The 16,696-nt window shown below is 42.4% G+C and overlaps 1 protein-coding gene across 1 annotated transcript in view; it reads left to right on the top strand.

Moving 5' to 3' along the window:
* The window catches only part of srpk1b (SRSF protein kinase 1b), a 91,899-nt gene that overhangs the window by 35,963 nt on the left and 39,240 nt on the right, over positions 1-16,696 (top strand). The window contains exon 3 of the mRNA XM_084317229.1: positions 11,235-11,365. Within this exon, the coding sequence (XP_084173355.1) occupies positions 11,235-11,365 (131 nt within the window). The remainder of the gene's footprint in view (positions 1-11,234; positions 11,366-16,696) is intronic.

Below are 16,696 nucleotides of genomic sequence, written 5' to 3' on the forward strand. Positions count from 1 at the left end.
GATAATTGGCTCATGTTTTTTGCGTCATTGATCTGTTTTCGCAATCGGCGACTAGAAAGCATTATCGGAATTCCCCAATCTCATATTTATACTGAACATCGGCCGATACCGATCACTGGCCAATCGATTGCGGCATCCCTAGTTTTAATGTCACTATTAATCTACTACAAGTTGGCCCCGATGACGGAATGTATAAGAATGACTTAATTCTTATATTATAGGTTTCACTCTCACCGTCATCTCCCCACTTACAGTAGAGACCATTATGGGTATCCTGGGCTAGATCCTATGAAACGAGGGTCCCGGAGATATGATCTCATCAAACGGCGTCCCGCAGCCGGATGTGTATCATCTTGGGGGGGGGGGGGGGGGGGGGTCTTGACATGGAAGTGGTTGAAACCCAACCACTAGAGTGAACCACAAACATGACACTGGCATTTCTGTTGTTCGGCTGCTGTTAATTCTGCCTCTAAAGCCCCTCAGGTAAACCACCAGCTCTCCACCTCATCCACTCACTGGGGCTCAGCTCAGCCCACTCTCTGGGTCTCTCGTTAGCCCGAGTTATGTTTAGTTTCAAAACGGGTGTTTGTCTGAGAGACACAGACGTACGGGACTACGGGTAGAGGGAGAAAGAGAGACGGTGACTGATATGAGAGGGAGATATATGGGGAGGAAGAGAGAGTGATTGATACAAGAGGGAGAGGAAGAGAGTGACTGACGAGGGAGGGAGGGAGGGAGGGAGAGAGTGAGACGGAGATGAAGAGACATAGCGATGGATAAGAGAGGGAGAGTGACTGAGAGGAAGATGCATAGTGACGGATTAAGAGATGGAGAGAGACTGAGAGGAAGAGAGTGATGGATAAGAGAGGGAGAGAGAGACGGAGGAATAAACTGACGGATAAGCGAGGAAGAGCGATGGAGAGGAAGAGACATAGTGACGGATAAGAGAGGGAGATGGAGACTGAGGGGAAAAGAGTGAGACATAGTGGCATATAAGAGAAGGAGAGAGACTGAGGAAGAGAGTTACGGATGAGAGCGGGAGAGAGAGGTGGTAAAAGACTGAGGAAGAGACATGGTGACGGATAAGAGAGGGAGAGAGGGACTGAGAGGAAGAGACATAGTGATGGATAAGAGGGAGAGAGACTGAGAGGAAGATAGTGATGGATAAGAGAGAGTTACCGATACATGGTATATGGCTGCTTTTTTATATAGCCCTTTTATCCAAAGTGCTTTACAATTTGTTACTCACATTTTCACCCATTCACTCACACATTCACACACCGACGGCGGAGGCAAACATGCAAGGTGCCAACCGGCTCATCGGGAGCAATTAGGGGTTAAGTGTCTTGCTCAAGGACACATCGACACGCTGCCCGGGAGGAGCGGCAATCGAACCGGGAACCTCCGTATTTCCAGACGACTGCTCTACCTCCCCGAGCCACTGTCGCCCCTGATAAGAGAGGGAGAGAGAGAGGTGGTAAGAGACGGAAGATAAAGCGGGGGAGAGACATGGATATATGAGAGAGATGGAATAAGATGGAGAGAATCCTTCTGATGGAGAGATAGAATCCTTTTGAAGTGCTACTTAGAAGGCTTAGAGCAGCCGGCAGCACAGTAATTGGAAGGAGATTGTACTGATAAATATCACTGCCGTACCCTGTGTTGTGTATGTGTGTGTTCTCAAGTACTCAACGCAGTCACACATACTCACACACACACACACACACACACACACAGTGAGTCAGAAGAGTCAAGTGTGTGTGTGTGTTGTATACATAGAACGTGACTGGTAGTGTTGTCTGTACACAGCAATGTTGTGTGTAGTGTGTACAGAGAAATGCTGTGTGTGTGGACGGAGCAATGCTGTGTGTGTACAGAGAAATGCTGTCTGTGTGTGCGTGTGTAGCGGTCCTCTGGAGAGCTGAGACTGCTGAAACTAGTCGCTACCAGAAAAGGAAAGAACAGCCAACTGTTGACCCCCCCTCTCTCTAGTGTCCACAGTCTGCCCCCCCCCCTCTAGTGTCCACAGTCTGCCCCCCCCTCTCTCTAGTGTCCACAGTCTGCCCCCCCCCTCTCTCTAGTGTCCACAGTCTGCCCCCCCCCTCTCTAGTGTCCACAGCTTGCCCCCCCCTCTCTCTAGTGTCCAGTCTGCCCCCCCCCCTCTCTCTAGTGTCCACAGTCTGCCCCCCCCCCCTCTCTAGTGTCCACAGCTTGCCCCCCCTCTCTCTAGTGTCCAGTCTGCCCCCCCCCCCCTCTCTCTAGTGTCCACAGTCTGCCCCCCTCTCTCTTAGTGTCCACAGTCTGTCCCGGCATCTGTCCCAGACGAGGTTCATATTGAACTCTTCAGTTCAGGCTTCAAAGCCGTGGCATCGTATCACATGAGGAGGTTGCTTCCATGGACAATAAAACATGTCTGTATCTCAAGTCAAGTGACCTTTATTCATCTCCTTGGGGAAAGTAAGGTGTCATAGCAGCGAGGGGGAGGGGCAGAACAGATGATAGAAAACATAATGGTAGTACTCTAATAGTATAGAGTAGAACATATGATGAATTAAAAAATGTACTGTAGTAAAACTGTTGCTGGCAGAGCCGATCAAACACATGGTCAGGTTGAGTATCTCGGCAGCATGTTGGAAGCAGATTAGCGATGCAGATGGGGTTACATGTGAAAGGACTTGTTTCAGATTCCTTTTGTTGTCGCATCATTCTGTACACTTTACAGCAAAAAAGAAGTATTAGCTTTGTTGTGGTTCCTCGACCGTAGCAGCATCAAATATAATATAATATAAATGGTAGTGATGCACCGATGTGAAAATTGTGGCCGATACCCGATATTAACACATTGGTTGCCAGCTGGATATGACGATTTATCGCTTGGATGCACATTAATCAATGGGAGGACGAGCACATTTGCGAGCCATTAAACTATCTTAAATTATGGCTGTGTCTAATACACCTGTTGTTTATCAATGACTTGCTTGCAGTACACATGTACGAAATGTATTGTTTTTTTCATCAGTACATTTCCGTTTTATACCGTTTTGAATATGAGTATAGTTTTGGAGATTTTGGAGAATTCCAGAAAAGTCTGCGATAATAGCCCTTTAGTGGAATACACAAAACACGTTGACATTTTTTGGCCTATTTATGAATAGTTTTCAAATAAACGCTAGATTATCGATAGTGTACTTATGCATGCTAGAGAAGCTGGCTGAAAAATCGATTATCCATGACCTGGTGGAGCAATCTTCCATTTTCTTGGGTATGTACTTTTAGGTGAATTTTCTGAAAATATGGCTAGGGCTTAAGAGGTTAATTAACACAACGCAGAGCGCACAGCTGTGAAGGAAGGGTGCACTGCATTTACAACACGAGACAAAATTAGAGCAACGTGGCATGGGGATCCTACATCGTAATTGAAATTAAATAAATGACCCAGCTCTAGTAGATGTCAAGACCTCAGGTAGGGAGATGCATTCAGACTTGGTCAGATGGCACTAAAGGCCCTTCCGTAAGTGGGCTTAATTAGGATGGAACTCCAATTGATTAACAAGAAGAGCTAATCCCACTGAATTCTCTAGCAAAGAACATCAAAGTAACCTTGGCCAGTGAAAGAAGCTTAATGTATTCAATCTGGCCTCTGGAGTCTTATGTACTGAGAATCCAATACTGTATGTATTTAACCCCCCTGTTGGCCTCCGAGTCTGATGTACTGAGAATCCAACACTGTATGTATTTAACCCCGCTGCTGATGTACTTTAGGGGTGGACGGTATAAACGGTATGAATTTGCGCTACGGTATGGATTTTGACTACCTTCATACCTTGTGACCGGTAGACTACAGCAGCTAAGTCACAGCAGTAGCAATGACGTTAACGTTACTTGACGATTCACTCAACGTTTGCAGTGGTCGTTAGGGATGGGTACCTTTCACATTTGAACCGGTACCGGTACCTGTGAATCGATACCGGTACCCAACGGTACCTTTTTTCGGTACTTTAGTCTCAAGAAATTTAATTTACCTACCTCAGTCGTAAAAACAAAAATCCAAACTTCAAATAACTACAATTTCGACAGTTTTCGGCTTGTCATTGCTCCGACTGCTTTGTTGTTGAATCAATTCAAATCCTAGGTAAGCATATATTGTGCGTGTGAACGTTGACATGAAAAGAAAAAAGTAAACATTTTTTTTTTTTTTTTTTTTTTTTTTTTTTCGGTTTCTCACATGATTCGATACTTGGTAGTACCGACGTGTTTCGGTTCGGTGCCTCAAAAGTACCGAATTCGGTACCCATCCCTAGTGGTCGTTGCATAGTGTTTAATTGTACCGAGTTTTTCCAAAGGCTTGCTGTTGCTTCTCCTTTTGATTTGTACACTCCTGCTAAAATTAGCAACACAATGTAGGCTTCCAAGTGGGTCCCATCCAACTCCTTCCAACGGTCTGCATCTACTCCAGTGCTCGCTCCGCAAGTCAGACAGACTTGCGTTGCTTGCACATAACGGAGTATGGACTGTCGCGGACCGGTACCTCATTTGGTAAAGAATAAAGTTGCTTAAAATTAAATGTATTTTATTTAATTAGTCATCCGGGTATTTTATTTAGATACTTCTGTATCTTTAGACAATGTGTCGCTTATTCTGAGCCGCCTCTGTATCTTAACACTTTATCCGCCGGAAACGGCTTACGACGTGTTTCAAGTTCATGCGAATTCTGCCAGATCACTGCGTACGACGTTATTCTGATCATATTTCATATTTTCGCCATTGGTATTCATATTTCCATCACGGAGGCTGGTCTGATGCTGTCTGAGCCAGCACAACTCTGCAACGCTTCAATACTGCCACCTGGTGGCTGATCGGCGAGTTGCCAAACCGGATATGCCCGTTGGAGCTCGGTCCGTCCCCTAAATCCGTCCGGCCACTCGTTTATCGTCGCGGGACTCAAGACACACACCGTGGATATGGATCGTTGCCATAACTCAATAGTCGACATGATTTGGGTGTATATTAGTATTATACAAACCGGAAATGGATCGCCTCGATCCCCACCACATAACTGGGATCTGTTTGCTCCAGTATCATCCCCCATCGCTAAGAGGAAGCTGCCGTGAGTTTCAGCGTTTTTGATTATTATGATCCATACAAACTGCTCTGATCTATATATCACCCATACTACATGAAGCATTTAACGACTATCACTGAATTATAAACGACCCCCCCCCGTTCACCCGCGCATGATCAGTCATAACGTTTAGGACCATGTACAGTTGAAATTTTTAATATAGCGTAGATCGTTATCAAACGGCATTTGATAATCTAATATATGCATTTATGCCTATCTCACGTTCTAGGAATTACTGCAGAAAACGATAAAAACATATTTATACTCTAGACGGTATTTTCGTATGAATGAAAAAGTAAAACGTTCCTACATCCTGAACGATAGATAATCGATGTTGAATGGGCCATAGTAATGTCAATTTAGCAATACAATTTAAAAAGTTATAGCCCTGCAAAGAAGGTGAACATCTCCATAGACTTACAGTGCTGGCAGAGATCAAACATCGATGGATATAAGCGTGGCAGTTAATGTGTTAAGATGCCGGCAACAGTGGCTCAGGAGGTAGAGCGGTCGTCTCGTAATCTGAACTCTGAATGTTCCCGGCTTGATTCCCGCTCCCGGAAGCATGCCAAAGTGTACTTGAGCGAGACACTTAACCGCTCCCGATGAGCAGGTTGGCATCTTGCGTGGTCCCCTCTGCCGTCTGTGTGTGACTGAATAGGGGAATCATGTGAAGCACAAGTCGTAAAGTGCTTTGGAGAAAAGCTGCTATATAAATTCAGTTAATTTCCCATCATGGGTTTCTTTCTCCGAGTCGTCCTTCTGCACTGGTGTTTGCTGTAAAACCATGTACCTCGTTCAGCATCGGGCTCCATAATTATTATTATTATTATTATTATTATTATTAATTAAATGATTATTTCTACTGTCTGGTTCTATAATACAGCATAATCTACTCTCCTCTATAATACAGTAGAGTCTACTGTCTGGCTCTATAATACAGTAGAGTCTACTGTCTGGCTCTATAATACAGTATAGTCTACTGTCTGGCTCTATAATACAGTAGTCTACTGTCTGGCTCTATAATACAGTAGAGTCTACTGCCTGGCTCTATAATACAGTAGAGTCTACTGCCTGGCTCTATAATACAGTAAAGTCTACTGCCTGGCTCTATAATACAGTAGAGTCTACTGTCTGGCTCTATAATACAGTAGAGTCTACTGTCTGGCTCTATAATACAGCAGAGTACTCTGTCTGGCTCTATAATACAGTAGAGTCTACTGTCTGGCTCTATAATACAGTAGAGTCTACTGTCTGGCTCTCTAATACAGTAGAGTCTACTGTCTGGCTCTATAATACAGTAGAGTCTACTGTCTGGCTCTATAATACAGGCAGCAACAGAGTAGCTGTTCTTCCTCAACAGCTAGAATGCCCAAGTGAAGAGACGGAGGGGGGGATGAATCGGGAGATTAAGAGGGAGAAGGGGGGAAGGAGGGAGATGAAGAGAGAGATGGGGGGAGGGAGGGGTGTGAGAATGTCCATCTCTGTCGCAGCTTTTCAAACCAGAACAGTCCTCCACTCTGCTTTCCTCTCTTGGCTTCTATGCTGTTCTGTTTCTCTGACCTTCAGAGGACGCCAGTGTCTTGAGTGTCTATGGGGACTGTGTGTGTGTGTGTCTCCACTGTGTTAGTTAGAGTGACTGACTACAACAAATTGTCATGAAATGCAGTACATACATACATGCTTATTATAAGGCCTAACAAAATTAATAGTTGGTTTCAGGTTGCCGACCGACCCTGCCGATTTAGGTGCGACCCAATATATTTTATGAGTTTTTAGAAAAAATTATAATTTTTTTTTTTTTTTTTTTTTTTTTTTTATAATAAAGTTTCATAGAAATCTTAGTCAAACATTTAGTATTATGGATATTAAACATGCTGGCAGAGTACATGCATCCATGTTGTTGTGAACATTTTAATTAAATAAAGAAATTCCCTATCCATAGTCGCCGTGGGAAAGAATAAAATAAAATAAATTCCCTACCTACCCATGGCCAAACTGACAACCAACCTGAAACCAACTATTAATTTTGTTAGGCCCAAGCACATAACTGGTCATATGTAGATGGTAATATCTGTTCTCGCCTATATTAGTGTTGTCAAAAATATCGATTTTTCGATACATATCGATTCTCAATATTTAAAACAGTTTCAATACTAATTTCCCGCAATATCGATACTTTCTGCACTATCGATTTTCTCTCTCTCTCTCTCTATATATATATATATATATATATATATATATAATATATATTTTAAGAGTCACCTTTTATTTTACAAAAAGTGATGTTTGGTGAAAGTTAGATTTGCACTTTATTAATCCCAATAGGGAAATTAATTCTTGTTTGATGATCAATAGGCACCTTTTATTTGTTTTAAGTGAAGTTTGGTGAAAAAGCAAGTTATTGCACTATTAATCCCAATAGGGACATTCATCTTTGTTTTATCAAGAGTAACCTTTTATATATATATAATTTTTCATTTTTTTTAATGAAGTTTGGTGAAAGTTAGGTTTGCACTTCAATCCCAATAGGGAAATTCATCTTGGTTTGATATTTTTGTGTCAAATAAAAACAAAGGTTATTTGAAGGATTTATATTTTTCAAGCGGAAAAAAATCGATTAAAATCGTAAATCGGATAATTTTTTTTTTATATAATCTGAGATTTTATTTTTAGGCCATATCGCCCAGCCCTAAAACAAAGGGTTTTAAAAGTGTTATATTTATCTTCTCTTATAATACCAGAGAGAAGGTGAGGAGAATCGACCAGCAACAAAAGCTATTTATTTTTTTTATTTATAAAGACATTTACATTTTAAGATTAAAATCTTTTCCCCATGGTATCGAATCTCGATACTTTTCAAGGTATCGTATCGAAGTTAGAAATTCCAGTATCGTGACAACACTAATATGTCAGTATATGAAGGGGATTTCATGGTATTCAATCACATACGGCTGATTGCAATTAAACATGGGATTGAAGTTAAACCGGTGATTGTAATCAAACGGGTGATTGTAATGAAACTGGTATTTGTAATCAAACAAGTGATTGTAAATAAACAGGTGATTGTAATAAACAGGTTATTGGCTTGTGGTCCTGTCAACGATGATGCAGTATTAACACATTGGTCGCCAAAAACGGCGTACGCAGTTATTGCACGCCATGCGTTGAACGCCAACAACGGCGAAAATCGTTTTTGGGGTCAACATTTCATTTTTTTCGCCATGGCATTCATAATTCATCCAGCTTCCCTCCAGACTGCAGCGGCACCCTGTCTGAGATTGCAATGCATCAATACCGCTGCCTGGTGGATGGTCGGGCGAGTTACACTCACGTCAAACCGGAAGTGGCGGTCGGTGCGTCTGGGAAATCCCTCCGGCAGTCATATCTTGTTACGTGGATCAAGACAAACACTCTAGTGCATTTTGGATCGCTTTTGAAACGCAATAATCGATATGATTTCGGCGTTTATTGCGCCATACAAACCGGAAATTGATCTAGGAGATCGGTGTCAAATAATTGGGATCTTTTTCCTCCAGTCTCATCGGCGAACGGTAAGAGGACACTAACGTTATTTTCAGCCCGATTGTTTATTCATTTCACTGCAAACCATCTGATCAATATATCAACCCATACTAAATAAAGCCGTTACTGACTTATCATTAACACAACAATGTATGAATGAAAAAATTAAGGCTGTCAAATATATCGCGTTAATATCGCGTTAACTCCCGATTCTATTAATGCCACTAATTTTTTTAACTCAAGATTAACTAAAAAAAATAAAAAAACATTTTTTTACTAGACTTCACTCAGGTGTATTATTGATGCTCTCATTGATACTATGTTTGTTTCTGAAGTGTGTGTGTGTGTGTGTGTGTGATATAGAGAGAGAGGGGGGTGAGAGAGATGAGGAAGGGGCAAAAGAGAAAAAGAGCTGGGTGTGTGTGAGGGAGAGAGGGGGGTGTGTGATTAATCAGCCCTTGTGTGTGTGAATGTAACAAGTTCCTAACGTTTTCTTTCCCCTATTATTTCATGCACACTTTATTCATTGTTTTAAATTATTATTTTCTTTTAAGTTATTTTGTGCATCACTCTGTTTTGAATTTGATGCAAATTTGCAATGCATGAGGGTCATCCTTTTGTGTTAAATGGCTGCACAAAGCAAGCATTTGTTGACTCGCATGTTGATAAGAGTATTAAAACTTGGAACTTGAAAAAGATCTGTTTAAGGTATAAAAAAAAAAAAAAAAATGCGATTAATTTGCGATTAATCGCGAGTTAACTATGGACAATCATGTGATTAATCGAGTTAAATATTTTAATCGTTTGACAGCACTAGAAAAAATATAACGTTCCCACATCCGGAACGATAGATAATCGATGTTGAATGGGCCATAGTAATGTCAATATAGCAATACAATTAAAAAAGTTATAGCCCTGCAAAGAAGGTAAACATCTCCATAGGCTTTCAACGGTGGCAGACTGGGTACAATAATGGGCACAACCCCCGGCGCCCAATGTGTTAAAGACGGTAATACCGTGATTGTTTATGACTGCATCGGCAGTGTGTCTGTGTGTGGAGCTAGCTCCACCCCTGAGAACACGCCGGTAGCATTATGTCTTGAGTGTCTGTGTGTGGAGATAGCTCCCCTGAGAACACAGTAGCATGATGTCCTGAGTGTCTGTGTGTGTGTGGAGCTAGCTTCCCTCAGAACACAGTAGCATTATGTCTGAGTATGTGTGTGTGGAGCTAGCTTCCCTCAGAACACAGTAGCATTATGTCTTGAGTGTCTGTGTGTGGAGCTAGCTCCCCTGAGAACACAGTAGCATTGTGTCCTGAGTGTCTGTGTGTGTGTGGAGCTAGCTTCCCTCAGACCACATTAGCATTGTGTCCTGAGTGTCTGTGTGTGTGTGGAGCTAGCTTCCCTCAGAACACAGTAGCATTATGTCTGAGTATGTGTGTGTGTGTGTGTAAAGCTAGCTTCCCTCAGAATACTGTAGCATTATGTCTGAGTGTGTGTGTGGAGCTAGCTTCCCTCAGAACACAGTAGCATTGTGTGTGTGGTGTGTGTGTGTGTGTGTAGCTAGCTTCCCTCAGAATACGGTAGCATTATGTCTGAGTGTCTGTGTGGAGCTAGCTTCCCCCAGAACACAGTAGCATTATGTCTGAGTGTGTGTGTGTGGGGCTAGCTTCCCTGATAACACAGTAGTATTATGTCTGAGTGTCTGTGTGTGTGGATCTAGCTTCCCTCAGAACACTGTAGCATTATGTCTGTGTGTGTGGAGCTAGCTTCCCTCCGAACACTGTAGCATTATGTCTTGTGTGTGGAGCTAGCTTCCCTCAGAACACTGTAGCATTATGTCTGTGTGTGTGGAGCTAGCTTCCCTCAGAACACTGTAGCATTGTGTCTGTGTGTGGAGCTAGCTTCCCTCAGAACACTGTAGCATTATGTCTGTGTGTGTGGAGCTAGCTTCCCTCAGAACACTGTAGCATTATGTCTGTGTGTGTAAAGCTAGCTTCCCTCAGAACACTGTAGCATTGTGTCTGTGTGTGGAGCTAGCTTCCCTCAGAACACAGTAGCAGATAACTGAGACCTTTTTTAATACTCATCTTAAAAACAAAGGAAATACAAGAATGAACCCCAAAACTCTACTTTGATAAATGGTGTACATGTTGGTAACATGTGTTCTAAACAAACCGCTCTTCTCCCTCTCTTTCTTCCCTCCATATCTCTCCTCTCTCCATCTCTATCCTCCCTCCCTCTCTATCCCCTCCCTCTCTCTCCTCCCTCTCTATCCCCTCCCTCTCTCTCCTCCCTCTCTTTCTCTCCTATCTCTCATCCATCCATCTCTCTCCTCCCTATCTCTCTCCTATCTCTCATCCCTCCCTCTCTCTCCTCCCTATCTCTCATCCCTCCCTCTCTCTCATCCCTCACACTCTATCCCCTCCCTCTCTCTCATCCCTCCCTCTCTCATCCTTCCCTCTCTGTCTCCTCCCTCATCCCTCCCTCCCTCTATCCCATCTCTCTCTCCTCCCTCCCTCTCTATCCCCTCCCTCCCTCTCTCTATCTATCCCCTCCCTCCCTCCCTCACTCTCTCTGTTCTCCAGGCCTGAGCCCCATGGTGGGCGTGGTGGAGGCCCCCAGACAGGCCAGGCAGATTCTCCTCTCCCAGAGCAGGATGAAGAGATCCTGGGTTCTGATGATGAGGAGCAGGAAGACCCTAACGACTACTGCAGAGGTGGGCACACACACACACACACACACACACACACACACACACACACACACACACACACACACACACACACACACACACACGTGCATGCACATAAACACACACACACCTACACACACGCACGTGCATGCACCTACATGGTCGGGTCCATAAATATTTGGACATCAACACAAATTTCATAATTTTGGCTCTGTACACCACCACAGTGGATTTTAAATGAAACAATCAAGTTGTGCTTTTAGTGTAGACGTTCAGCTTTAATTTGAGGGTATTTACATTCAAATCAGGTGAACGGTCTAGGAATTACAACAATTTCATTGGTGAGCCTCAAAATCAGGAAGACCAGATTAGAGTTTGCCAGAAAAACATGTAATACAGCCTTTACAGTTCTGGAACAACATCCTATGGACAGATGAGACCAAGATCAACAAGTACCAGAATGATGGTAAGAGAAGAGTATGGAGAAGAAAAGGAACTGCTCATGATCCAAAACATACCACCTCATCAGTGAAGCATGGTGGTGGGTATGTGTGGCTGCCAATGGAACTGGTTCACATGTATTTATTGATGATGTGACTGCTGATAAAAGCAGCAGGATGAATTCTGACGTGTTTCGGGCAATAATATGCTCATATTCAGCCAAATGCTTCAGAACTCATTGGACGGCGCTTCACGGTGCAGATGGACAGTGACCCGAAGCAGACTGCGACCAAGCAACCAACGAGTGCTAAACGAACAATGAATGAACACTACACAACAACAACCACCAAACGCACATAGCACACACATCCACACGCACACACTCACTTTAAACAAACACACTGTAGCACCCACTCCACACACTTTATAGCACACACCCACTTTAAACAAACACACTGTAGCACCCACTCCCCACACTTTATATTTATGGATGGAGGATTGCACTACAACTCGTACACCTTACTGTAAATTGTACCTAAAATTGTACCTCATCCCATTTCTGCTTTGCACTAGATAGTACTGTACATTAGTACACTGCATAGTATTGTGTATTGTATATTATATGGTAACTCAGAACATTGTACATATGTCTATACCGAACACTGTGACCTCATTTTTTTCTTCTAAATTCATGCTATATTATGTTATTATGTTATTTGATACCATCTTGTCTAGCACAGTCTCTGGAGCGTAACAGTAAGAAGCATTTTGTATGAAAGTATTCTGTACTTCTGTATGACAACTATTAAAGAACTTGAACTTGAGTTCTTTAACACAACAATGTATGAATGAAAAAATATAACGTTCCCACGTCCGGAACGATAGATAATCGATGTTGAATGGGCCATAGTAATGTCAATATAGCAATACAATTAAAAAAGTTATAGCCCTGCAAAGAAGGTAAACATCTCCATAGGCTTTCAACGGTGGCAGACTGGCTATATTGATGGGTATAACCTATGGCGGACAATGTGTTAACACTTTAACTGCCGGAAGACGTGTTTAGGCGTCCTTCCCCGCCATGCTCAAGTTGCCGAAGACGCCGTAACTCGTCTTTGATATCAATATTTCAAAAATCTGTGATCGGATTCATATTTCCCATCCGCTGGCCTGAGACCCACCAAAAAGCCCCACTGAACCCTCTAGCGGTTCAAGAGCGCCATCTGGTGGCCGATCGGCGCAATCGCCTAACAGGAAGTTACTTGGACGATGTGCTGTCTCCCATATTACTTCCGGGCACTCGGTAAAGGTCCCGGCACTCTAGCTCGTCACAATACATAGCGATCCGTTGCCAATAACTCGATAAACAACATGATTTGGACGTATATACCATTATACAACCTGGAAATGGACCGGGTATTCCAACATCCCATAATAGGAAAATGTATACTCCACGCTCATCGCCCAACGGCGCGAGGAAGATACGGTAAGATTCAGCGTTATTTTTCAATGTCTTCTATACCAACTGATCTGATGAACATTTGACCCACATTAGATGAATGGTATAACGCTGCCCACGGAATTATAAACGCCCCCTCGCCCATCCGGTCAACATCAGATGACGTGTAGTAACTTCCAGAAGTCCGTCCAGTTGGATTTTTTTATATCGCGCCGATTGCTATCAAACTGTATTTGATCATCAATATAATGCATTTGGGGCTATAAATCACGTTCTGGAGAAAGCTGCAGAAAGGGATGAAAACATACTTATACTTTAGATCATATTTTAGTATGAATATGTGAATGAAAAAGTTTAACGTTCATACACCCTGAACAATACATATAGGACATTGAATGGGCCCTAATAATGGCAATTTAGCAATAGAATTTAAAAAGTTATAGCCCTGCAAAGAAGGGGAATTTCTCCATAGACAAATAGAGCTGGCAACCTATGGTATATCATGAATTTAGCCTTAGGCAATCAAAGTGTTAATACCGTCTTGAATATAAGTGTTTATAAGCTTTTCTGCTGTAATTCCAAAAACGTTAGTTATAGGCCCAAGCGCATATGATAGATTATCGATTGACGTTTCTTTCCTATACACGCTATATTAAAAAATTCAAATGTATATGATCGGTATACATTATGCTTCATCATGCGTGGAGGAAAGGGGGGGTGGGGGTCATCTATAATTCCTTTATCGTCAGTAACGGCTTTATGTAGTATGGGTTGATATATTGATCAGACTGTTTGCAAACAAAGAAACGCACAATCGGGCTGAAAATAACGTTACTGTCCTCTTACCGTTTGCCGATGAGACTGGAAGAAAAAGATCCCAATTTGACGCCGATCGCCTAGATCCATTTCCGGTTTGTATGGCGCAATAAACGGCAAAATCATATCGATTATTGCATTATGGAAGCGATCCATATGCACGCCAGTGTTTGTCTGGACCCACGTAACAAGATATTACTGCCGGAGGAATTTCCTCGACTCACCGATCACAACTTCCGGTTTTGAGTGTAACTCGCCCGACCATCCACCAGGCAGCGGTATTGAGGCGTTGCAATCTCATTCAGGGTCCCGCTGCAGCACCGGAGGTTGGCTGGATGAATTATGAATAGGCGTGATCGAGATTGATTTTGGCTCGCCTCGAAAGTAGACTAGAGTAGACGAGTGCAGCCGGGGGAGGAGTCAGAACGTCGGACACTTCAGATTTGACGACAGCCTCTCGCCTAGTCTCGCATGGCAGATACGCGTTCACGTTACCACACACACACACCTGTCCAGCTCATTATAATGCGATGGCGGTGTGCAAAATTGGATCAGATTCAAATGTACAGCACACCATATACTGCTATAGTGGAATATACTATTCATAATCCATAATGTATACCATCTTGTTGCACGCTCCTGGCCACCGCAGCGCCCACGCACACACAACACACACACTGCTGAATAATTCTGTTTTGCATCAATATATATATATATATTACTGTATATTGAGGCAAAACAGAATTATATATCGAGGCAAAACAGACGACGTCTGTGTGTGCGGGATACAGTATCAGCTCAGCTGCTGCATCGTTAATGAACTATAGATTTATATGGAATTCGTTAATCTATCTAGCGATTGGGTTAACTGAGAGCCAGATTGCTTAGAGGAGTACTGTACATAGAGCGGTAATGCTCAGATTGCTCATTGAGTCATGACTATAAATGCAAAACGTAATTGTCGTATTTATTATCATTATAATTATTTAATTCCGATGATAGAAACAGTCCGTCTGTAGAATCGACTTGAAGAAGCAATCACCATTTGTTCAGGGGGGTTGATATATTGTTATTTTGATATAAACTCCGACAGCATTCATTACTTTTTTTTTTTTTTTTTTTTTTTTTTTTTTTTTTAATATTTTATTTTCAGCTTTTATAGTTTCACAAACATACATCAAGACAAATCACAAACAAAGAAAATAAAAAATAAATAAAAAGAACACAAACAGTATGTTGCCAGACACTGTCACATCAATGAACAAACATACACCATGTCAAATGCTATACACTAAGGACGCAAGGGGCTGATTCTCTGACATATATACACATACATATATATATACATATATATATACACACATACAGTGTTGTCAATACATAGTACAGAAAATACACAGGAGGACATTGAGAAGCACTTATGTTCTAGCTAAGCATTCCAAAAAGGGACCCCATATCATTTCAAATTTGTTCAAGGTCTCAGACCTACTGTGACGAATGCTTTCCAGCTGCAGAGAGGAGACCATCTCAGTGAGCCACCTTTTAAAATTTGGAGACGACGTGTCTTTCCATTCCTTCAGGATAATTCTTTTGGCCACAGCCATACCAAACATCAGGGCCTCCTGCTCATTGTAAGGTAATTCTGCAGTGTTAGCTGAACAGCCAAGTAAAGCTAGAAGGCAGTCTGGGGCAATCTCTCTTTTGTACGCCTTGGTATACCAGTCAAAAATATCTACCCAGTACTTAAATAGCTTGGGACAAAACCAAAACATATGTGAAAGATTACCCTCTGCGGACATGCAACGATCACAGATAGGCGATACAGAGGGATAGATTCTATGCAGTTTGGTTTTAGAGTAATGTAGTCTGTGAATGACCTTAAACTGTATAAGTTGGACTCTGGCATTAATAGAACATTTATGTATCCTGCTAAGTCCCTCCTCCCACATCTCATCAGAGATTTCCATACTAAGCTCTGTGGACCATACATCTTTAATGTGGTCGGAGGAAGCCATAGATTGGACAGAGAAATATGAAACAAAATCAGATATCAGGTGTTTTGAAACTGGTGATCGGCTCATGAGATTATAAAACTGGTAGTCAGCAGGACATGTCTCAAAGTCTGGGATATTACGGCGGACATAATTTCTAACCTGCAGGTAACGAAAGAAGTGTGAGCTTGTGAGATTAAACTTAGACTTAAGTTCGTTAAATGAGGCAAAGTGACGATCAACATATAGATCTTTAATAGTGGCCAGTCCCTTTCCCTTCCATAATGAAAAAACAATATCAGATTGACCAGGGGGAAAATTATGGTTATCACATATTGGAGCATATGCCGAGGTTGAAGGTACTTTGAAAACCTTTTTGATTTGACTCAATATTCTCAGTGAGTTCCGAAGGATAAAATTGTTGAGAGCCATTTTATTAATCGTATCACACTTAGAAAATAACATTGCAGGAAGAGAGCTTTTTAGGTTCACATGCGCCTCCATGTCTAGCCACCTGGGGGCGTCCATGGCTACTGTAGCATCACCTATGAAGTAATCTTGCCAGAAGGTCATGGCCCTTGCATTAGCAGCCCAGTAGTAGTGCTGGAATACCGGCAGGGCCAGCCCCCCCATATGCTTTGGCTTCTG

This window comes from Notolepis coatsorum (assembly GCF_963971535.1).
Source record: "Notolepis coatsorum genome assembly, chromosome: 6".
Classification (NCBI taxonomy): domain Eukaryota; kingdom Metazoa; phylum Chordata; class Actinopteri; order Aulopiformes; family Paralepididae; genus Notolepis; species Notolepis coatsorum.